The sequence below is a fragment of the Brienomyrus brachyistius genome, chromosome 22 (assembly GCF_023856365.1).
Source record: "Brienomyrus brachyistius isolate T26 chromosome 22, BBRACH_0.4, whole genome shotgun sequence".
Classification (NCBI taxonomy): Eukaryota; Metazoa; Chordata; class Actinopteri; order Osteoglossiformes; family Mormyridae; genus Brienomyrus; species Brienomyrus brachyistius.
In genome coordinates, this window is record NC_064554.1 from 15185915 (window position 1) to 15211088 (window position 25174).

General features: G+C 45.8%; 1 protein-coding gene across 2 annotated transcripts in view; it reads left to right on the plus strand.

The window, feature by feature from the left end:
• The first annotated feature begins 19040 nt into the window (after nt 1–19040).
• Nucleotides 19041–25174, plus strand: part of LOC125718270 (zinc finger protein 385C-like) — a 106239-nt gene continuing 100105 nt past the window's right edge. Inside the window, exon 1 of one of the 2 annotated variants that reach the window (XM_048991975.1) lies at nt 19041–19149. In XM_048991975.1, the coding sequence (XP_048847932.1) occupies nt 19101–19149 (49 nt within the window). In that variant the 5' untranslated portion in view covers nt 19041–19100. The remainder of the gene's footprint in view (nt 19150–25174) is intronic. The other variant, XM_048991973.1, reaches the window with a different exon arrangement.

Sequence of the window (25174 nt, forward strand, 5' to 3'; positions counted from 1 at the left end):
GGCGCTTCGGGGATTTGATCGGCTGTCGGCCGGCCTCACGGCAGCGCTGCGAGATCGTCAGCAGCTCCGCTCGCTGCTGGAAGACGGCCAAGCCGCTCCTGTTCTGCTCCTGTCGTTATTTCAGTTTTTACTCCTTGTAGTTAAATATTGGTACCTACTGATGTTCTAAAGGTCTGCAGCTATTATTAGCCTTCTCTTATTGCTATTTGATGACATTTTTTCTTCTTTTTTGTAGCGATAATAAAGCAGCACATTTCATTTGATCACCTTGGTGCACAGGCTCTGCTACAGTAAAAGCGCTACTCCGTCCTTAACGGCTACATTGGCTGCCTGACTTATTGCAAGGGCTCCTTTTGGAACTTCTTACCATCTACTAAATGGGTTTAAATGTGACGGCCGTCCGTCCACGGTTGTGTGGTGGCACAGAGGCTTGTGTTGAGGCTTTTGGCTTAGCATGCAGGCCCCTGTGCTGCATTTGAGTGACCCCCCCCCCCCCCCCACCACCACCACCCTGGCTGCTCTGGTTTCCTGTCACATGGCCATAAGCTCATGGTGAACTGGTCCGACGCCCTGCCTCAGTGGTTGCCTGTGTATGAGTGGTATGTCCCAACCTGGGGTGTAGCTGGAAATTCTGGGCTTCCTCACAGAATGTCACCTTGCCCCCCCCCCCCCCCCATCCATTAAAAATAATTGCTTTATGCATTCAGGGACCCCATGCCCAGAGTGCGCCCCCTAGCCCCAACTAGAGTACAGCATGGCTGTTCTGCTTGTCTACATCTGCCTACTATATGGTTAGTATATGGTTAGTTCAGGGTGGCCTGGGCGGGGGGTTAACCCTCACCCCCCACCCCCAGAGCTTTTATCTTTCTCAGGTACTGTTACCTCTCCTCCATTATATTTGGCTCTTTCATGTAGATGTAATATTTACTGCAGTACAACACATCCCTATGCAGTGTGGGCTGGTGGAGGGATCTAGAGCCACACACACACACACACACACACACACACACACACACATACACACACACACACATTTCTATGGGAAAAACCCTAATTCCAACAATGACAACCCAAACCCCCACCCAGCCCTAACCGTAACCATAAGTAAGCAAACAAAAACATTTTTGGCATTTTTTGTTTTTTGATTGCAGTCACACACTTTTAAAAAATTGAATTTTCCCTTGTGGGGGGGCCAAAAAAAAAACAATGATCGCCAGAACGTCAAAATTTTTTTTGACATTCTGGGTACATTTGGTACTTAGGAGTAGTTAAGTAGTTCAATATTAACTCGTACACACCCCCCATAACACATTCTGGTCAGTTTAGAGGTGCCAGTCAGCCCAAGACACCAGCTTAGCTGCCTGATTTTTTGACCGAAAGTGGAAACAAAAGATCAAAAAGGAAACATGGGTGGGGGGACATGCAAAAGTCACACAGGCATGCGGTCAAGGATCTGGTTAAGTGCTTTGCGGCAACGGTGTTGGGAAGGGCGCTATATAAAACCAAACTGGACTGAACTGGATTGAATTAAAGCTGCTTGCCGTATTTCCTGAAGCAGCAAGATTAGCGTCTCGATTCTGGCAGCACCAACCACACATGTTCTCTCCTTCCCGCATCCGCCGCTCGTAACGCTGATGTATTTTCTTTTTGTTCATTGAGGCTTCAAATGGATTGAAATGGTTTTCTATATAAAATTCAGTGTTCGGCACTGTGCCTCAGACCCTCTTTGTTTCCGTTTTCGCGGGAGCGTCATTACGCGCTCCGTACCTTCTTTCAGGATGAGTAAATCTTTGTACGTTCCAGAGCCCGAGTAACTAGTCTTTTCGTTCTTACTCATCGTCATCCCTCTTTCATTTGCCCTCTTTCGTGCTTTGCTCTCAAATGCCCCGTCTTTGTTCCTCACTGCCTTTATTGGTGTGAAAATCGGTCCATTTTGGGGCTGAGCACCGAAGTGAGTGACATGCAGATGAGTTTCAAACAGGTGGCCCCCCTGCAGGCGTGTTTGTGACAGGAGGGGGGGCAGCACAGAGGGCTAATTTGACTGGGAGTGGGTGTTTGGAAAAACGGGCACAGTGATGGCAGAGAGGGTGGGTGTCAGGATCTGCAAAGGTTTACTTGGAAAATAGAGAGAAAGAAGAACATTCATAGTATCAGCAAAACAAAACAAACAAATGGACTAAACCAACACGATATCTCCGGTCACACCAACCGGAGGAGGGGGGGACCCTGGGCTTCAGCCTAGGTAACCCCGTGTATTGAAGCGCCCATGCCATTAACTAACCCCGCCCCTTCCCACTAAAGGCCACACCCCCTTTTCCAAAATTGTCATTCTTGTAGTACAGTCCCAGGATCCTTGCTCATCATATCCCATCGCTAGGGAGTGTTCTGTGTAAACAGGAAGCGCTGCATGAAAACAGCCAAATTTGGAGGTTCCCTTCCTTCCGCTGGTGTCAGACCACCTTCCACAGTGACATTTGTGAAGCTCTGACTGCAAATCTGAAGCTCGCCCTCCTCACCGCAAAGCTCTGAACGCTGATATTTTTTTATACACAATGCTAAAAACATAATGAGTGTTTCAATTCGCATTAAAGTTCCTGTGCAGTGATTGCCATCTCTGGCTGACTGTTTGCATTAAGTCACCCTCCCACGTTTCTTATGGACGGACACCTGGGTCGGGCAGAGGGAGTTTTAAACACTCTGCTAAAACCGTGTACTACATTGCATCAGACATTGGGGCTTGTCACTGTCGGTGGCCCCGAAGCATAAACACAGGCTTTTCTCCCCCCCCCCCCCCGTTCGCACTCGTAGTCGGTGAATCACCCGCCTTGCTACCACTCCATTGTCTTGGGGAGAAATGTGCAGGTTCTATAAATGTGGCTCGTCAAGGAATTTTCTGAGGTTGGGGGGGAGCTTTATGGACCTGTCCTCTTCTTGAATTCCTTGTACATGTAAAGGACTGAGGTATTTCCGTCCAGTGACCATGGGGATGTGTGTAAGTCACTCTGGCTGATCCACTAATCCACCTTCCAGTCAGCTTCTGGAAGCCATCTTGCTGGCAGTGCTATAGCGGTGTCCTCCCTTCTCTCTTTGTTATCCTAAGGGAGATTTTGTTTTGTATATCATTACTTTTCTCTCCTTGATATAGTTCATTGGTCACCTCTTTCGAAACCCCCCCCAAAACTTTCGTCCCCAATGACACACATGCACACTTCACAGACCAACCATTTTATTGCATTTTCATCCACTTCACCACCTGATCCAAGTCTGGGACACTTTGAGCTGCTGCAGGCTCTACAAACTACTTAGAAACCAAAAGGCTCCTCTGCTTGGCTAAATAGTTCAGTTCTTGGCTCCTTTGTTTCCTTGATTGAAAGATTCATCCAGCTGTATCACATTAACATTAGTGGCACAAGCGTGGTTGTAGAAGACTGACCAATCAGCACGCAGCAAGAACTCTGTGATTAACTAAAATCCAGGTGCTATTGATTGAAATAGTAGCTTACAAATCCTGCCTTAGCTCGGAATGTCCTCCCTGACATGGATTAAGCAGCAACCCTAACAGCCGCCCTCACATCTCCACCGCTGATATCCCGCGAAGTCAGCCTTAAAGCACTGTTTCTCAGCGCATCCCTCTGGGACTCTTACACCGTCCATATTTTTTACTCCCTCCCAGCTCCTAGCCAATCATAAACGCAGGTAGGTTTTTTTTTTTGAGTAACAGGAGGCTTGGCTTGTAGCTCATTTGGGGGCATCAAAGTTACAAACAGAGTTTGGGCTGGGATGCAGACAAGTGAGCTGCTGACATGGAACTGAAATGGTGTTGCGGGGCGTTTTTAATGTTGTTGTGAATGGTGTTCATGGGGGGAGGCGCTGGGCAAAAAATAATGGAAATCCACTCTTGCACATTGGCACTCCACAGCACTCGACAGTAGACAGTCAGCAAAGTGAAAAAAACAATAAAGACTAAAGTATATTATAGCCGCTTAGCGTGACGGTTTTGAATAAGAGGTGTAGGAACCTTGAGGACATACCAAAAGCCAGACCAGGGAAGTATGGAATATACTGCGGAGGGTGAAAATATGCATTTAAAGCCTGTGCGACCTGAAAATTACCAATCGACAAGAACACAGGTACCACTTACCCTGAAGTTTTTTAAAAGTGCAGTTGGGATCGGCATGTTCTTGTCTACGTCTGGGATCCTCTCTTACTAATTGGCTTGTATTTCACAATTCGGTCTGCTCTCCCCGAAAAGACCCACACTGTACCAGAGGGATAAATAAAAGGACAAATCACTAGTATGCAGTATTATATGGTGCAGAAGGCCTCGTTAGTGGACTAGTAATTCTTTATTACTTCATGCATAGGAAAGAAGAATTCCTGCCTTCATCTAAACATCTGCGATTGTACTTGTTTGGGTTTTTATTTGTCCTGCTGTAGCAGGCAAGGAAATCAAACTGAAATGTCCCAGACATACACTAATGCGGGTCAACATGCAGGCGGGATGCCATGCTTTGGGCTTTTCGGTCGCCCGCAAATTGACTTGGAGATTCAGTGGACTGTCTGGCATCTGCTCATTAAGCACAAGACGATATGCACAGCCGGGCGAAATTCAGCTGCCGGAGACATCGGCCGCCATTGGATTGCTGCCACTTAGCATTCAGGATGAAAGGTGACTCTGTAGTAATTCTGTGACAGAAGCGTGAAAAACAGTTTCAGCTTTTATATCATATCGCGCTATTTAAACACAGTTAACATATAGCATTTAGCATAACATAAGTTAACATCTTTGCTAGTGACTAACCCAATTTTTGTTTTACAGACCTGTCCTGGCCCTGTGAACATGGTAAGCAGGTGAAAGATTACTGCATGGATGGATGATGGATGGATGACCCAGGCCCCAAATTCCATGAAGTGCATAGTCGTGTATTGCAAGGTAAATGTCCACATCCATACCCATGATTTTCATGGTCTGTTATGGACTGTCTGTTCATTTCAGCAGGACAGCCAAAATGGTGTATGCATAACATATACCATTAAAACCACCTGCCTAATATGGAGTGTCTGCTCATTTCAGCAGGACAGCCAAAATGGTGTATGCATAACATATACCATTAAAACCACCTGCCTAATATCGCCATGACAGCTCTGGCCTGTTGGACTCCACAAGACCTCTGAAGGTGTCCTGTGGTATCTGGCACCAAGACATCAGCAGCAGATCCTGTAAGTCCTGTAAGTTGCGAGGTGGGGCCTCCATGGATCGGACTTGAGAATTGACTTATTCTGCAAATAAACGGTATTTTACTGATCTCCGGAACAGTATAACATTGACAGCACAGTTACTCACAGTTCTTGAGTTTTTGTACTTTTCCTAATTTTTAAAATTAAAACGCTAAGTGAAGCTTAGATAATTAAAATGTGGACCCTAGGTTTCCCGGCTTAATTCTGAACTTACTAATTCAAAGTCCCTGAATAATTAAATAAGCAAACGACTGATTAAACTTAATTGAGTTTATGGAAATTCCGTCTGGAAGACTTCATTTTTTTCGGTCAGTAATCAGAACCATTATGAATACTCATAAATATCCATATGTGCTGGGCACTATAGGAGACTCTTCTACCGTGTCCAAAACAGGCCGAACATAGAAATGTAACCAACACAGAAACTGAAATACCTGTCGATACCTGTCGACTTATTTAAGATTCATGTGTCCTGTTTCATTTTTGCCATCTGTTGAAAATGTGCTAAAATGTGACAATGACTGATCACATTTATTAACTTTATTTTAGAAAATTGTAAAAATCTGTTGCCATCAACGCCGAAGAACTTTTGTCAACAGAAAACTGTCGATGGAGCTGTGGAAAGTTACGTCATTCTGTTAAACACAAGTTTCCCTCTGTTGTACACAACCAGCGTTTCCACGGTACTTACATCTGTAAAGTACAAGGAGGCTTTGCATGAGGTTAACAGAACAGCACTTCAAAATACTGCCAATTGAAGGTTCTTGTTCTGCTGATAGAAGGCAGCAGTCATTATTTCTGATATGAAGCCCCTGATATATATCTGTGACCAACAAACTGCAACCAGAGGTGGAAAATTCAGGTTCAGAAAGTACAAATCCAGACTAAGACTTTGTTTCGACCAACCAGCTGAGTCCTCTGTGACTGTGTCTCAACTGGTTGGTTGAAACAAAAACTTGGTCTGGATTGGTACTTTCTGAACCTGTACATTCCACCTCTGGTTGCTACTAAAAGCAATTGTAAGGGAGGACATATATTTTAAGATATTAGAATACAGGCATCAGTTATTAAATATACTTAATGTTCTTTCATTTTGCACAAGTGTACCAGTATAAGACCATCGTGAGCACAAATCACAACGGAGGAGACACCTTCCAGATGAGCTGCATGCACACAGATCCATACATACATACATACATACATACATACATACATACATACATCTGTGAATCCATTCAGATTCTTTTAAATCATCAGAAGTCAGTAACTCTAACCACCAAGCTCAAGAATCTTGGTTTAAATCACAAAACACAACAGATTTAACAGCCTCCTTATGCCTGGTAAATACACCTTTTTATTTAAATACAAGATACACGGCTGCTGCCAGCCTGACCTTGTCACCTAAACATAAGCTTGGTATCTTACTCACCATGTAATGACTCACAGGTGGTAAGTAATGTATAGTAATCTGTCTGTCAAGCTATTTTACCAGTTAACCCCTTGCCATAGTAGCTCAGTAGAGCTTGTCCTGCCCTGTCCTCCCCTGTCCTGCCCTGTCCTGCCCTCTCCTGTCCTGCCCTGTCCTTAGGTCCACTTTCACATAAGTATCACACAGACGTTACTCAACTTGGAGAGTGTTCTATTGTACGGACGATATTGGAGAATGTCTTCCCAAACAAACCCAAAGTCTTTCAAAACCACAAACAGATGCATGACATTTTTACTGATGATACGAATGCAAAGGTGAACTTTTAGTCTAAGCATTTTCCTAAAATGTGTCTCTCCTGCAGAACGTGCTTCTTCTGCCCAGCCGGTTTTCTGTTCTGAGCGGAGGCTATCGAATCGATTCTGGTCATGCTGCTGACGAAGAGTGGATGCAGGGGAAAAAAACCTTTATGCTGTAGATGAAAGTCACTGGGCTTGGAAGTTCAGCTTATTCTTTGCCAATACAGTTACAGTACTGTTATTTTGATGATTTACATATATTCAGACTATATATGTTTGTATCTCCAGTCTGTTCTTAGTGGCCAGGTGAACTGTTTAAACTTTCTTGAATAAGTGTGGGCCTAGCATATTTAATAAAATGTCAGCTTAAAATAAACTGTCCCTGAATTAACAGTCTTCCATTAATATTTATTTAGTGACACCTCTAAGTCATCCAGATGGCAACACAGTTTACACAGGTGTGTGTGCATTTGTGTGGGAAATAGCAGTCCCTGTGCACACCTACTTAGCCACAGAATGTTGTAGTTCTAAACCTTTTCTGTGGCTCATTCATTACTCAAGTATTCTAACTCATTATTAAAATTCCAACTGTCTTCTAGCTTTATGCTTATTGGCTGCCAGTGAATGATTTTCCGGAACTCGGAACAAACTTTGTTACCATGACTTATAATTACTGGAGAACACTCTCCAATCTAACAAAAAAAGCTTTATGTAAAGGCTTATAGATGTTTGCTGCCGGATTTCTCTTGGTAAAGATTTTCCTTTCTTACTGCAGATAGCGGAACCGTGGGGTTGAGAACAGAAGAATCGATAAGTATAATCAATAAATCACTCTGTATAAAATAGGTTTACTAGAGAAGACTGACTGAAATACTTTTTTGGATTACCTGTTGTGCTGTCATTGTTGTTTAGTGAGGAGTCCACTTCAACTTGTATTGGAGAACAGTTGTGCAGGACACAAACGAATGCATACCATCCAATCTGTGGCTACTGCCTGCTTTTGGACCCCCCCACATTTAACATAAAATATTAGTTTTATGCCAGTGTGTCCCCCCCCCCCCCCCCCCCCGTTGTTAATGTGTATTCAACGGCATAAAGATGCAAAGCATTTTTTTCAGCTTTGTCTGAAATGCAGGGACAATTCTATGATTTATTTAAGGTGGGAGACATACCTGTAAGAAGGGGGGACCAGCCTTTTCATTAACCAATGATGTATTTTTAATCAGTATGTGACGGGGGAGGGGCCATTCTGGAGGCCAGTCAGCTTATAGCTGCACTGGTCCCGCCCCTGTTTGGCCCCTGATTCCCAGCTAGTTTGGTTTTAAAGTGGGTTGAAAATAAAAGTAAATGACATTAGACCAGTGATGTACATGACAATTATACACGCAGCTGCTACTTTGAATAGCACGGTCTGCTTCAGCGTCCTCACAGGACTGCCGCACGGCCTGCTTCAGCGTCCTCACAGGACTGCCGCACGGCCTGCTTCAGCGTCCTCACAGGACTGCCGCACGGCCTGCTTCAGCGTCCTCACAGGACTGCCGCACGGCCTGCTTCAGCGTCCTCACAGGACTGCCGCACGGTCTGCTTCAGCGTCCACCAAATCCTTCTCTCGTTCTTCGTCGCGTTAAGCTGCTGCTCTTCTTTCGGAGTGGGCTGGTCTTCCACGGCTGCGACATTTTGTCCAGCTTCTCTTGAGAGCCGAAACACTTGTGATCCATCCCGGAGATTCAAAGGCAGCAGCCTTTTTGTTCGCTACCCTGCGGCGATGGGTTGAGCGAACGCCAGACCTGTGCATCCGTCACGGGTTTCAAAAAAAAAATCCCTCTGAAACAGGCAGTTGGCAGAGGGGCTTTGTGAGAAATGATCTTTAGTTGTGGCCTATCTCTATCAGAGCTGCCAGTGTGGGTATAGCTTGCATTGTAACTGGACCAAGCTAAGGGTCGTCGAGGGGTCATTGAGGGGTTGGAGAACATGCAGCTACCTTCACACCTTCCATCCATCCATTTTCCAAACCGCTTATCCTACTAGGTCGCAGGGGGTCCGGAACATATTCTGGAAGCAATGGGCACGAGGCAGGGAACAACCCAGGATGGGGGGCCAGCCCATCGCAGGGCACTCTCACACACCATTCATTATCACATGCATTCCTACGGGCAATTTAGCAAGTCCAATTAGCCTCATCGTGTTTTTGGACTGTGGAGGGAAACCGGAGTACCCAGAGGAAACCCCACGACGACATGGGGAGCACATGCAAACTCCACACACATGTAACCCAGGCGGAGACTCAAACCTGGGTCCCAGAGGTGTGAGGCAACAGTGCTAACCACTGCACCACCATGCCCCCCCCTACCTTCACACCTTCATTTTGCTAATTGGAATTTTACTTATACAAAAATGTTCTGAAGGCAAAACAAAAAATGATTGGTGCGGAGATAACCAATCAGATTGTAGAGGAAGTGGGTCCAAGCGGCTAGAGGAATTTGGACAAATCAGTCAGATCTCTCCTATTCTAGTTGCTTGGACCCACCTTCTCTACAATCTGATTGGTTTTGTCTCTGAACAAATCATTCTTTGTCCATAGAACTATTTTGTGTAAGTAAAACTCCCACAGTTATTTTTTTTCATTCAGCCAAGTGAACCAGGAAAAGTAGTTTTGGTTCTAGGATTGAGCACATTTTAGAGTTTATAGGATGCATTGCTATAGCAAGGAGGCCCAGTCTACAAAACAGTTTGCAGATTTCCCTGCTCAACCACACCTAGTAAACCAGGTAATTAGTTGGCAAGCTGAATAAGGTGTGCTTGAGAAGAAAATATGCAAACTGTTTTGCAGGCTGGCCCTTCGGGACTAGAATTCGGGAACCCTGATTGGTAGTTTGGGAGGCAGTAACATTTAGTACCCCGTCCTGGGTGTTTGTGCCTGTTGCCTCTCGATCTTCTAGCTTCCTGCCACAATCCAAGAACTCCAAGAAGATTAGGAGAACTTATCTTGTCCTGTGTATATTCTGCGATGGACTTGCATTCTTTATACAGTAACCTTTATCCTGTGTCTTCTGCTGCCTGGGATAAACTCCGAGCAGGATCTGGTTCTTGGTTAAGTGATCCTGGTTGGAAGGATTTAAGGTACAGGGGATATTTGGATGTTATTTATAGCAGAGTCGGCGTAAAAAATATTCTTACAGTAATTTAACCTGTAGCATACCTATGTGAGTAAATAAATACCCCTTCTCCAGTTTCTTCGAGGACGGCATACCTAAAGATCAGGGCCCACAGCTGCCGAAATCCTGAACGCCAAGGCTGCCCCAGCTGCGCCTGTGACATTTGGGTACTGCAGCATCTTGCATGAGAAGGACACTCATTTTTTTACCCTTCAGTGCAAGGTGGGAAGCTCAATGCGGCGGGTCAGCGCTCCGAAAGTGGGTTTACTCTGGCGGGAAATGCCTATTTGTGCTGCACGCAGATGGAGTGGGCCTTTCTGACATTGTTTCAGCCCCGTGGGCAGGAGTAACCTTTGGGAGAAATGAGAGCGATTTAAAGATGCTGGGGGTGGGGCAGTGTGGTGTAGCATTAGGGAAGTGAGCGATGATTCGGTACAAGCTTCCTTTGTCACATATCTTTATATCATGCAGATCCACTTCAGCTGTGTTCTCCTGTGTTCTCTGGTTCCACGGTGCATATCCCCCCCCTATCACCACCAAAAGTGGTACGACCCACTTTTTTTTTTTTTTTTTATCCTATTCCAATATAAAATTGCGTGGGTGTTGCACCTGAAATGTCTCTGAAAATCGTGTTAGGTGCTGGGTGGGGAGAAAGTTTTTAAGAAAAACCAGAGAAAAATAATTATCTGGGTATTTGCTTCCGTTCTGACATCCCAAGAAGGCGAAATATGTTATGTAATGTAAAGCATATTTCTGTTTTCAGGGACTCATGCATTGCGTAATGAACCGCTTATGGAAATGAGAGTCAAGATCGCGCCGAGTTTGTAATGCAACTGCTGAGCTTAAATGCATCTTTACTAACTAATAAACCTTTCGGTTATTTTCGCATCATTTGAATATTGAACTATTTACAAAACATTAAGGCCCAGTAAAATGGTAGGTTTAGAGAAGTTTAAAATGAAAATGAAATTTAAAAAAATGCTTGTTTACATTTGAATGCTTCGTTTTCCATATTCCATCTCTTTCTCCTTTTGAGGTATACAGTTGACCTTGGGGTCCAAGCATGGAGTCAGTGCATTTATCCATCATCCCTGAGGTATTTTGGGGCGGGAGGGGGGGTGAGTACCTGAGGCACAAACCCATGTCCTTCCGGTCATCAGTACAGAGCAGGGTTACCCAGCCCAGTCCGCACGGACCCCCAGACGATCCGCATTTTCGCTCTCTCCCAATTCCTTGGCAATTCCTTGGCAATTGGGAGAGAGCCAAAACATGGACCCCTGGGGGTCCGCGCGGAATGGGTTGAGAAATCCCGGCACAGACCCACTGAGCTACACGCCACCCCCCTTAAGAGGGCCCATTCCCCTTAATGTTGCTGGAATTACCGCAGATGCCCCTGATCTGTAACCTACATTGTTATAGATCTAAGGCAGGGGTGGGCAGTCTTATCCGGGTTTGCGCTGCAATTCCCTAACCAGATTTGAAGACTGATTGGCTGAAGAGTCCTCACACCTGGGTTTGAACAGCTGCTCTAAAGGTCATCCTAAAAACCTGCATACACACAGGCCCTTTGTGGATACGATTGGCCAGCCCTGATCTAAGTCTTCCTTACTAGACCTGTCTGACCCCTTAGAACAGTCTGCAGATGCCGGCCTGCTTCTTTACTCCAGTCCTGTTTGGAATGTGGAAGCTCAAAGGCTTCAGTGGGCCACAGCAAACAGTCACTTGGAGCCGGCCAATCGGCTGAGTGCACCAACCCTCCCCTTACAGTACGCTACCGCAGGCTAACCCTGATGAATGTGCCGTTGTTTTAAATGCCCTTGACTCCAAAAATGGAGAAAGGTTTTTATTTCCCTCCCCCCTCCCCTTTACTGGTTGGTTGTAGGTGGGGAAAAAAAAACAACTTCGGTGGTAATCAAGGAGGTGGGCTGGTAACGTAAACGCCAAACTGCACAGAGCATAGTGACCTAAAACATTAGCAAGTGAACTTAAAGTCCTGCTGTATATTTTATCGAGAAGATTATTTTAATTTGTACTCGATTATATAAATACATGTTCAATTTAAATAACTTTTAAATAAAGCAGCGAACTAAGAAAATATGCACTTAAAAGGCTGAGAAGTTTGCAAACATACAGAAAGACAAAATCCCGAACTTTTCCATTACTGGGAAGGTCTTGCTACATCGAGCTACTTTCGGTGGGGGCTTTGAGATAATTATCTTCTGTGTCGCCTTGAGGACTGCCGGCAAAAATAGCCCAGACTCTTTACCTTTTGCAACAAAGTCTCCCTTGTTCCATTCGAGCAGAGTGACTTTTCCGGAAAAAGAAAAACGCTGGACTTTCTCTACGCCCTGCGTCCATGGCAGCCGAATTGCTGCATTACTTGTGATCTGAGATCGCGATGCAGGTAACTGTGGAAGGCTTCCAGAAGAGCTTTCTCTAAATGAGTGCCAACACCTCTTGTCCTTTCCTTCAACAAAACGGGGACGGTAAAGGAGCTCGGTGGCTATCTTCATTATGTTATCTATACCTACACGGCTCCAGCAACACCATCTGAAGACCTCGGGTTTGTCAGAATCAGTCTGCTAAATGAGTTTAACGCTTAAACATTCACACACACTCACATTAACACATACAGGGGATAAGAGATCTCATTAGTTGGTGTGATTTGTAAAGTACAGCCGATTTCAAAAGCATATTCATGAAGAGTCCAATACTGGTGCTTCATATAGTTCCACAATGGAAAAAGAGAGAATTCCCAGTGACTTTGGATCCAAAGACCTTTTGAGTGAATCCCAGCAGAGCTCTTTACGTCTGCAGTGATGCATTTGGTACAGTGGAGCCAGGAGCCCTGAAGTTCCAGGACCACCTTCTTGTTTCTAGCACAAGTTTGGGACAGATGCAAGTACCAAGGATGGATGGATGGAAATAGAAAATAATAAGTACGGACAGTTACTACTTTTCATTGTGAAACTTAAAAAATAAAAAACAAAATTATAACAAAAAATGACTTGTGTTTACAGTGGCATCCCACCTAAGGTGCCATCTGCCCTGTGCTAGATTGCCATCGTCCCAGTATGGTCAAGGAGGATGGATCGATGGAATGGATGGAAATAGAAAATACTTATAGACTTATAGAAACAAGATCATGACAAAAAAAATACTGATGCATTTATAGTGGGATCCCACCTAATGTGTCTTCTGCCTTGTGCTGGACTGACCTTATCCCAGCATGGTGAAGGAGGATGGATGGATGGATGGATGGATATACAGTATGTTCATATCTATTTATTGAGAAAAGAACGAAGGGGTGTCTGTGTTTATGAGCTGGAGCCTGGGCCCACAGAGGTCCTCCCTCAGAACAGAACCTCATGCTGCAGGGTTCTCCTGCTCACTGTGGATTTCCGCTTGGGTGCAGCCAGCGTCCCGGTGATGCAGCATGCGGTGTTCCGCGCGCTTCCTTTGCGGCCGCATTTCTGCCGACCTGTCCCCCAGAACCCTGGCTTGGCGGCGCCGCTGTCTTTGTCCGGCAGCCTTGCAGACGGAGCCAGAGCTCGATGCTAAAGGGCTCCTTGTGTTAGCGGCGGCCTGACTGGGTGGTTGAGATGAAGCCGATTCCACGGCCTCATAGTCACTTTTCTCACAAGCGTCACCTGAACCAAATGGCTAATTAGCAATCGCTGCTCTCTCTCGATCCCTTTATGCCAATTAAAATGTATCCTCCCGCTCAATGGGATTACAGCATATTTCAAACCATGTTCAGCTGTGTGAGCGACCCCCCCCCCCATGCCATTTAAAAGCACATCAGCCGTGCTCACCTCCCACTCGCGGCAATCTGCAGAGTGCCCCGGTCCTCCCCCGTAGATGATTATTCATTAGGAGGCTGTCGGACCGGAATGAACCTGTCAGAGCGACGTTAAAGCGTAACACAGGTGTGTGTAATTTGGCGGAAGCCAGGCACAGCTGGGGGAAAGTGGCCGTTTTAAACAGCGTAAAGCAGGAATGTACCTTTAAAGTGTTAAACGGGGAAGAAACAACAGGAAAGGACTCAGCATTTTCACACCTCTGTCTTTGTCTCCCTGTGGGTTTGTGGAGAAACGATCGTTTTGTTGGTTTTATATCTGGCGTGAGCTTCACCTGTTTATAGAACTGAAGTTACTGTACAGCCCTGAAACTGCAACGCAGACTAACTGAGCCTCCTTGCTTCTGTATAAATATCCAACCATCTCTCCTTCCTGTTAGTCAGTCCTGGGGCATGTTGGGCCTGGATGGGGTCCCAGGAGGGCGAGGGCGTGAGGGACATGTGTGCAAACACACAGACACACAAAGACACACAAAGACACACACACACATACACACACACGGTTGTACTTATCTTTGTGGGGACCATCCATTCATTTCAATGGGAAAAAACCTAATCCCAATAATGACAAGCTTAACCTTAACCATAAGTAACCAAACAAAATACGGGACTTCTGGCGTTTTTACTTTTTTGATTGCAGTCACCAAAAAAGTGGTCTCCGCAATATCAAAATAACAGGTCTTTATCACATTCTGGGGACATTTGGTCCCCACAATGTAATAAATACATGACCACACGCACTTACACACAATATGTAAATTAGAGCCTACAATACACTTATAAGGACTGTGGGGGGAGAAACGCAGGGAGCACGTGAATGAAAGACACAATCCGCAAGGTGTCCAAACTGCTACCCACTGCGCCACCTGCTGTATGATAATGGAATCATTCTAGAATAACCGTAACAACGGCCATATTCTTGTAGTGAATCTTGCAGAGAAACCCCCTTTGCTCCAACTACGTCTGCAGTTAATAAAGACTCATTTTTCCCAGTTCATGCTTTAGCCACTCGTGGTCCTAGTCAGTTGGCTGTAGGACACTAAAACAAGTCTCTCTGCAAATCCACGGGACGCCTTTTAGGGACGTCTTTGCCTAAGGTGGCGGAGCAGAAACGTCTCTGATTGGCCCGGCAGAGAGTGGTGGAGGGAGAGGACCTGTGTTCTGTTCCTGACTTTGTGGAAGGTCAGGGTAGTGACTTTGAAAGGGATGGAATCCCTTGTACCGATAGGCATTCAAGCTAAAAATGAAACCCAGGCGTGTCAATCATTATCAGAGAATGCGCTTCTCCACGGCGGATTTTGCAGCCGATGCATTAAGTTGTACGGCGGGTAGATAGCAGACTCTCTGACGCCCTGCCTGCTTTTTTCCTTTCTTTTCTTTTCTTTTCTTTTCTTTTCTTTTCTTTTCTTTTTTCCCTGATCTATGTGGCAAGCATTAAAGCCAGTGCTGTTCCTTTACCCGGGGAAAATGAGAGCGACACTATCTTCGCGGCGAGTTTATACAGCGCCAAAGTCAATTTCAGATGCTGCAGATTCGGAGACGGTCTGGATGTGGCCGATGTGCGTGTGGCAGCCTTGTTTTCCTTCTTTCTTTTTTTTCCCGTTCTATCGCTATTTATGAAGAATAAAACGAGAAATGAAAATGGGAATGAGTAACATTCCGAAGCAGGAAGTCTACTGCGCGAAGTGTATATGATGTCATAAGGCAGGGACATATAAGGTGACGAGACGTTTTTAATCAGCCGCACTGTTGCACTTGTTTAAGACGACAGCAGCAGGTCACCACAGGGGACCCAGCTCTGCATATTTTTGGTCACAAGTCCATTTCCTGCATTAGTAGTTTCCCAGACAACCTGCAAAAGGGACTTTCCTTAAGTGGCTCCTCGTGACCTCTGACTTTCTGCATAAATGATGGTTTTTTTCCCCCCTTGAACGCTTTTCGATCATGTGGTAATAGGTTGCCATGGCAAAGCAAAGGACGGACTGACGAAAATGGCCGCCATCCCCCTGGCACTTGTCTCCGTCTTCGGACAGAATCACCCAGCCAATTTACCCATCATTGGTCAGGTGCCTGGACAGACAATGGAAATTGGAGCTCACCCTGAAACAGCAATAACTTCATAATATATAGCTTAATGAGGGGGGGGGGGGCGGCATGGTGGCGCAGTGGTTAGCACTGGGACCCGGGTTCGAGTCTCTGCCTGGGTCACATGTGTGTGGAGTTTGCATGTTCTCCCCATGTCGTCGTGGGGTTTCCTCCGGGTACTCCGGTTTCCCCCCACGGTCCAAAAACATGCTGAGGCTAACTGGAGTTGCTAAATTGCCCATAGGTGTGCAAGTGTGAGTGAATGGTGTGTGAGTGTGCCCTGCGATGGGCTGGCCCCCCATCCTGGGTTGTTCCCTGCCTCGTGCCCATTGCTTCCGGGATAGGCTCCGGACCCCCCGCAACCCAGTAGGATAAGCGGTTTGGAAAATGGATGGATGGATGGATAGATGTATAGCTTAATGAATAACTGTGCAGCTGCATTCATCCAAACTCTTTCTTTATGTCATTTTTGTTAATAAACTCTTTAAAACCTCATTTTTTCATCTTTAAGAATTTCTAATCTGGGTATTTTGTGTCCACCATGTAACTGATGTTCATCTACAAACTGAGATTCCCTGTAATGGTGTCATAAGATGCCGGTTTTTAAGGTCAAACTCAGACCATCCCTCCAAATGTACTCAACGCAAAGCAACGAGTAAGTGAGCGACCTGCAGTTGATTGTGACGTGTGGGAGCTGATTGTGACGTTTGGGAGTTGAGTGTGACGTGTGGGAACTGATTGAGACGTTTGGGAGTTGACTGTGACGTGTGGGAACTGATTGAGACGTTTGGGAGCTGATTGTGACGTGCGGGAGCTGATTGTGACATGGCCGTTTCATTCATAAAGAGAGAAGATGTGTATGTGGGCAGGGCAGTTAAACTTCTGCTACTCCCTGCTATGAATTTGCATCAGATCCGACATGCAAATTTAAAATATTCTCGCCTGCAGTTCAATGTATGACTCCTGCTTTATTTTAAGCCAGAAATCCAACTACTGCTCTCGTTGAAAACGAAACCAATTTCAAGAGGTCAGTTACAAAGGTCTGTCATTTTTGCATGAATTTCAGCCAAGCGATGTATAATATTTCCCTTGTTCAGGAAAAGTCTGGTGACACAAAGGAGTCTGTGCAGTATATATTCATTAAAAATGCACAACAATTGATTAATGTAATCTATATGCTTTTAATATATTATAAATGTTTTGTCCGGCTTAGTGATTGTCAGTTTTTTTTTTTACTCAGAAATAACTGGCTCAAGGTCATGATGGTAATCAGTAGTACATGAGGAGCAGATAAACTGTAATAAACACTGCCACGATGTTTTGAAGCTACTTTGAAATATTTGTATATTTTTCACATTGGCAGTTGTCTGCTTTTGCATAGCTTTTGTGTGGTATTTTCATTGATGCTTTGAGAAGTCATACTCTCTTTTTTTTGCTGACTAAATTCTGTGTCGATGTCTAGTCGATTCTGTTACCATCACCTGAACTGTATGTGTTTTGGTATTCTGCTTGTGTGTTTGATAAAACGCAGACCTGCTCCTATTTGCTGAAGTTCCAGTTCATTGACAAGTTCTAATGTCACTGCGTTGCAGCTGCCACTAGGGTAATACTGTCAGTTATAGGGGACTGCTGGTTTTTCACAAAGATAAGGCTTGTAGGAGAGATTTGGCAACACGTCTTAGAACGGCAGTCTCCACAAGTGTGTTTTTTTCCGGAAAACGTATTTGGAGCTTGTCTGCAGTGAACATCCAGGTCAGTTATTCCATTTTCTGTGGGTCAGTTCATTTTAAAATGCGTGGGATAGGGTTAGGCATTAAATGTACTACAGCAAAGATGTGGTCTGTCATGTTACCAGCCATGTTGCGTTCAGTGCTCTACCCATTCCTAGTCACTGCTCATTTTCACATAGTGTATTCTAAGATTAAATGTTGCTGAATTCAGGAGCACAAGGGAAAGGCTGATACAATATCACGTCATTATATTAATTTCCAACGGAAATGGGTTAAACAATAAAACGAAAGAAATTTTCTAGTTGTAGTTTAGGTGAAAAGGACACAATCCACCCATCCATCCATTTTCCAAACCGCTTATCCTACTGGGTCGCAGGGGGTCCGGAGCCTATCCCGGAAGTAATGGGCACGAAGCAGGGAACAACCCAGGATGGGGGGCCAGCCCATCGCAGGGCACACTCACACACACCATTCACTCACACATGCACAAGGACACAATCATACAATATATAAAACATAGTGTCGAATAACGAACAAGGCGTGAGAATGTTAACTGGTCAGGTGGTGATTGAAGGTATTAATCTCTGTGGTCGCTGTGCAACCCCAGGTGAATTTTTATAGCAAGTTACGTGTGTCACGGCACTTGCAGCATAAAATATAGTTAAAACTATAACTATGGTTCCAAGTGCATTCGTCAGTGTTTAGCTGACAGCTACGCCTCTAAACACCAAAACGCCTGTTTGTAAGTACCTTCGGACAGCCGCAAAACTCGCCGCAAATAGAAAATGCCACTTGGGGTAAGGCTTGAAATCGTTTCGCAGTTATTTCATGTCTCACAGAGACACCCTTCCATCTATCCGTCCATCAATCACACCCGTTATTCTGGACAGGGTTGCGGAGTTGGTGTTATAGGTCAATAAGTGAGCAGGCAGTAATCTATAAACCGAAATAAATAATGTAATCTAAAGATTGTTCGATTCTGAGTGAAAGGTCAGGTTTAAAATAACGAAGAATTGGGCCTAATTACAAGCAAAAGAGAAATGAATAAGATGAAAAACGTCGATCTGAATGAAGAAACGTAGTCTTCAATAAAAGAGGAGAAAAAATCATTTCTGTTTGCACAGAAATTCCTTCATCATTCATTTTTGATTCAGTCGCTGTCTATCCACGGACGACAGGCACGTCCAACCCCGTTTTCCCGTGGAAATGCCGAATCTCCCTCCCATTCGCGGAAAGAGAGTCGCTGCGCGTCGGTGCGTCTCTCTCTCCGCCGGAGCGCCGGAGTTCAGTCACATACCGGGGAGGGAAATGCTGGGGACGGACGAGCACGGAGAGATCCGCAAACGAGCCGGCAGAGGTAAGCGCGCAACGGCTTTCATTCTCTGCCATTTCCTTTTTATTTATTAATGAATAAAAGGCAAGTTGGTCCATTTGAGGGGGTAGGAAAATAAGTGCGCTTTTTGCCGTTTCTCCCTATCCCGCATGACAACTGTGATGAACGCAGAAATAAATAGAGGAATCAGCGCTAGCCTGAAAGCGTCGCGATATAGCTATAGAGGGACTGCAAATAAAGATATTTGCAAAAAAAAAATGCTAAAAGCTGTATTTTCTGCGGTAAAAATCCGAAGAAACTTTGTCGTTGAAATAAACACATATACTTAATTGGAGATGGGTACGTAATTAACGGGACGACTTCTCGTTAAACTAGATTGGATGTATCACATATTGATATTTCGTTTTAATGTTTGTAGGCCTATATTAAAAACTTTACCATGAAAGTAGTTGTGGAAACAGGCTGAACGCATTTCTAAACTCAGCCGCGTTAATCTGGGCAGCTGTTGTTATTTAGAGGGTCTTAGCATTTATATGTATGTGTGTTTGCCTGCTATTTATCAAAGATCCCGCTGAATCGTTATGCTTTTTATTCTGTAATTCGGCCAAACGGAGAAATTGATGCCTAGAATGAGTTTGAGGAGATACTAACCAGAATACACGTTTTTAGACATTAAGCGTTTCACTAATGATTTCAGTCTGGTACTTGGTTTTGGCCAGAGGTAATCGAAGTTCGTTTGCCCTGAGACATCCAGGCGGTGGAAAAGTTGTTTGAATCGATGTTGTAGGATTTAGATGACGAAGCTGTGAAAGCATCGTTGATTTTATAAGTGTAACTCGTGTGCGATGGGCTGTAAGAGCTGTATTCTCATGATTAAAGGTAGATCAGATCTATCAGGATGAACGGGAAGGATGTGATCGCGATGTTTTAAGTGAAACAGGATTCGTTTAAATCTGCTTATTAGTCTAAATGCAGGTATTTGGTGTTGGGCGAAAGGATTTCACGAACGTAAGAAATAAATTGATGTGGAGACGTTATCTGGTTTTGTTTAATTGGTCACAGAAATATCGTGCGTCTGTCGTTTGCGAAACTGAAGGCGCTGCCAGTTGTATCATCAGTACCATACAGGTCCAACTTTTCAGATGCTTCCCATTTTCGAATGCGTGTAATGTAGCTGCGTTTTTCAGTTTGCCGAGACCTCGTACTTTTAAAGTGTGCTGTTAAGGTTATTCGCTGCCATCTGGGATGTCATTACTTTAGACATCAAGCAATTGGACTCTGATAACTCCCCTCTGATAGCCCCCCGCTTTAGCAATATATAAGAAGTAAGGCTAGCGGTGTAGTAATATAGGCTTTTAGAGGCAGGATGTTGTTCGGTACCCAGCCGAGGTCCACTGCCTCATACCGACACTGACATCGAGGGGGTAAATGCGGCTTAGCGACTGACAGCTGTGGTTCATTTTATCGGGCAACCCCAGGTCCCCGCAGGTCACGTGACATGCCTTGGAAGGGGCTATAAACGCTATTAATACTTTTAAAATACTCTAAGTACGCGCATCCATTCTTAAGGAATGATAGCTTGTAACTTGATGTTTTTTTTAAGAGCACAAAATGTCAGGTGCCGCGTGCATTTTGAAGGTTGTTGGCTTTGAGTTTTCGAAACACGCTGGGTGATTGATCTGTGTTGTTAGCAGCTGTATCGTGACCAGTCACGCAGAAACTAAACAAAGCGTTATTTATGTATTTTATTTGCATACGCAGCGTTGCCCTGCCCTATAGTTGAAATGTGTTAGCTTTAGTCCATTTTGCTGCCTTTTACGACACACAGGTAAATGTGAAGCCAGATGTCAGCACCTTTATTCAGTGTCCTTGGAGCATTTTTTGTCCGGGGGAGGGGTGTTCAAAGGGGATCCCCGTGTCACTCGCAGGTTAATGACAGTCACTGGATCCATGAGAGACGTCCGTGTGCAGAACCTGTCCCAGTTGCTGTGCTACGGTCGGTTGATTGTATTCTGTGGGGGGGTGGTGGCACGTTTATCTACAGAAAAATCTGGCACACAGCTCTCGTTGACATATAGAGACTTAAATCTGTGACAGTCTGTAAGAAGGAAAGGCAGAGGGAAAAAAATGAAGAAAAATATTTTTTTTTCCATTGAGTTCTGCTTGACAAAAAAGCAAACTTGCTGTCAGAATAATTTCGCTGTGAAGCTGCCACTCACTATCGTGGATTAAGCTTTCTTGGGGCATTGCTTTTGGCTGCCTGCGTTGCACGTCAGCAAGTCTACTGGAAAATTCTACAGCAAAATACTCCTACCATTAAGGGTCTCGGTGACTAAATGAGCCTGATTGTTGCAGCTCCGCGCCATGCTGTTAACATGGTTTGTGTACGTTTAGCCATTAAAGGCATTACTGCATAATGGCTCTGGGTAATGAAATGTATTAATGAATATATTTTAAGTGCTGCAATTATTGTTAGTGGGAAACCAGAAGAAAAGGTGTTCATACAAAAGGAAGTCATGTCCCCAACATGGACGCAATGGGAGCCAGAGCACTAACAACGTCGGCGATTAGGCTGCTTGGAAAAGCGGATGTTGGATTTTAAATCAGTCTATGGCTCCCTGGCTCTTGACCCTTGGGTTTTGGGCCGTGCAGAAGACAGCGAGGGGTTTGCTGGGCTGGAGGAGCAGGTGAGTTTGTCTTTCGAAGCGTCTGTGCTGAGAGATGCCGGCTCTGTGGTGGGAATCCCGCATTGTCATTCAGCGGCGTTGCTGGCTGCCATACACCCGACGGCCCGTTACGTGAGAGAGAGCGTCGGGCGGATCAGTGGAGGGGGACGCATGGTGGCGGCTGGGAGATGAACTAGCTTTTTGGAAGGGTTACGCAGGGTTTTGGGAGCAGGTCCCTAGCCACCGCTGCCTGGGTCTTCCTGAGACTCTGTCGTTCTCCGGAATTCAGCTCCCATTCTTCTCCTTCTCGGCTGCCTTCTGTATCCCCCCTTTAGGCTCTTTTTGTTGAGATTGAAAGGTTGATCTACTTCCACTACAAATCTAGTCAATTTGCTATTTCTAGGTACTTGTACCCCCCCTCCCCACACACACACACACACGAAGGTGGTCTGTGGCCAGACTGATGCAGTCTTGACATCGCAGGTGGTTGAAGACTTCAGTCATTCCACAGGAAATTGTCCAAAATGTGCCTTTGAGGAAAAGCAAGTTGCGAGTTTCCGGGGGCGCTAGGGACCGAATGGGGATTGGGGCAGGGGGGCCAAGGGCCCCATTTTGCCGCTTGCGGTGTCCTCGTGCTCTGCGTCCCGCTCTATTTATTATGGCCCAAGCAAGCGAGACTGGAAGCATGATGAAGTGAGTTATTGCAATCATGGGAGTCTGACTTGCACAAAAATGTTCTGAGGGCAGAAGGAATAATGATAGGTTCTCTCTCTGAGAACCTATCAGATTGTAGAGGAGGTGTGTCCAAGACATCTGATTGGTTGCTCCCTCCTCCTGTAGTTGTTTGAAGTAACCTTCTCTGCAATCATATTGAGCAGTTATTGCAGAGGAGGTGGTTTATGTGGTTTCTTCCCATTTGTTCATATATTATTGTTTCTGGTCTTTTTCCTCCTCATATAAAATAGATTCATTCAGGAGGAGGTGATGATGGGGACGTACAGGTGCTGGCAGATGCTGGGTCTCCTTCTTCCTGGTCCCATGGGGGGGCAGGGGCGCTGAGCACCATAGATACCCGGGCAGATTCCGGGGGCCCAGCTCTTCGCAAAATAAAATACACATAAAGTCAGGCAGGGGGCCCCAAGGGGACATTTTGTCAGGGGCCCCTGGGCATCGTTAGGTCCGATCACTCGGGGCTATAGCCCGAGTATTTTAAACCGAGCCCCGAGTATTTTACCCCAGATGCTAGTCTTCCTTCAACATAAGAAAAAAGTCAAGCCCTGGGTAAACTTGACTGATTTTTTTCGATAGCTAAGAAGTTGGGGTGGGGGGTGGGGGTGCGGAAGATTGCAAAAAGAATTTGGGGTGGTTTGAAAAAGCGGCTCTGTGAGGATTGCTGGGGGGGGGGGGGGGGTCACACTTCTTGCCATCCTTGGAGCGGACATTACACCAAGGCCCCCCCAGCTTTCTCCAGTGACAGAGATCTGCCTCAGCAATAAACACCCCCCCCCCCCCCCCCCCCATCAAGCCTAACGGGAAAGACGTCCCCACGTCCGCCTGCGAGTGCCGGGCGTAGTGTCACTGACAGCTGCACGGAAAGAGCGCCCTCACACACGTGTAGCGCTCACCGCAGCAAAGCAACCCCCCCCCCAGCCCCCCCCTGAGCTGGGCCAGCTGGCTGCGCTCCAACCCGCAGCGCTCAGATGGGAATGGACAGCCCTGCAAACTCTGTTTCGGTTCCTCACTGCAAGCCAGTGAGGTTTCACTTCTCCATCTGACCGTCCTCATTTCCATTTCCTTGTTCATCCGCTGTCTGGGGAGGAAAGGTGTGGCAAACGATGAAGGGGGGTGGATCTGTACGACGGTCACACTCCTTTCTATGGTATATTTCTGGCACTGACCTCTATGTTCTGTCACTCTTGCTCAGTTGTAGAGCCAAATGCCAATTCCCAGAATTCCTAGCTAAGCCCAATTACATGCAACCTCCTGTAGTTCAGTCCTTACACAAACGTGCCTGACAGGTTGTTGCTGTCGGATTTGACCAGTCTATTTGACCAATAAAATTGACTTTTGCCTGGACAGATTTGTCGGGAGACAGCATTCTGCTGTAAGGGTTAACTAAGTCTAGTATAGATCTGGCAGGAATGGAAGGGAACTCGGGGGAGGGTTGGTGTGGCCTTTAAGCTCCTGCTATTCAGCCAAAATATATACTTTCAACCTCACATGTGCCAGCTGCCATCCTGTGACAGGAATGTTGTGTCTGTGTCAACGTGCTTCTTGCGTATTCTCCTGACATAAGAGGGGCCATGATTCATACAAAGCGGTCAACCTTATCATTCGCCAATGGTATGTTTTGAAGCAGTGAGTGACTGGGGATGGAACACTTTGGTGGCCAATCAGCTTTCAGCTCCTGCCCTTGTGGCCCCGCCCCCTGAATACGCCCCTTAATCCCGCCTTGTTGAGTGCATTTCCATTTGGGACTCTAGTTTCTCCTGTCATCCAAGAAACACAGGAAGGCGATTTAGTGCCTCTAAATTGCCCTTTAGTGTGTGAGTGAGTCTGTCCTGTAATCAGAGGTGAACCTGCTGCTCAGAGATTCTCTGAAACTTGTATGATCTGCCGTCCTTCCTGGAAATCGGGAACAAGCGCCATGTTAGCACTGACGCAGTGGGCTTTGTGCTTTTCAAGGGCGCAAAGGCAGCTGCACTGAAATAAATAGATTTTCTCCATCCGGAAGACAGTGTGGTGCAGTTGGACTTGTTCGTGCCGAGCTCTGTTCCATCTCCAAATGGTTTAAGGAAACATGGACACCCAGGTCACCAGTGGCCCCTCCGAGGAACTGAACCTGGCATTTTTACCTACCCAGTTCCCCAACCGCTAGAACTGTTGGCTAGTTTTTCCACGACATGTTGCAATATGTGGGCGGAGCATCGAGTCGGTCCTCCACAGTGATTGGTAGAATCTCTCAAACCAGAGTGTGGATTCTGGAAATCAAGAGCTCAGTGGCCCTTCAGTGGTCCTGTTTGAGTATCCTCCCCTCCTCTCACCAGCCCTAGATGATTCAGGCCTCCACACCTTGAACTACACTGGTCTGAGTGTTCTGGTGTGCAAACACAGGAGTAGCCTGTGCTCTACACTCTGTGATTCCAGCCCAAGTTTTGCCATTTCCAGGTGGAACAGAGGGCTAGTGTATGTTGCTGATGTGCCCTGCCCACTACTCTCCCCTTCAGCACCCTTGTCCGGGCCACTGTCATGAAGGTGAGCCTTGTTTGGAGCTCTGCTGTGAACAGCGGACTCCTTGCACTCATATCAACCTCAGGGAGGAGGTCCATCTCAGCTTATGCCCCTGCTCTGAGTTTCTCTGTATACTTTGTTCCACCTTAGAT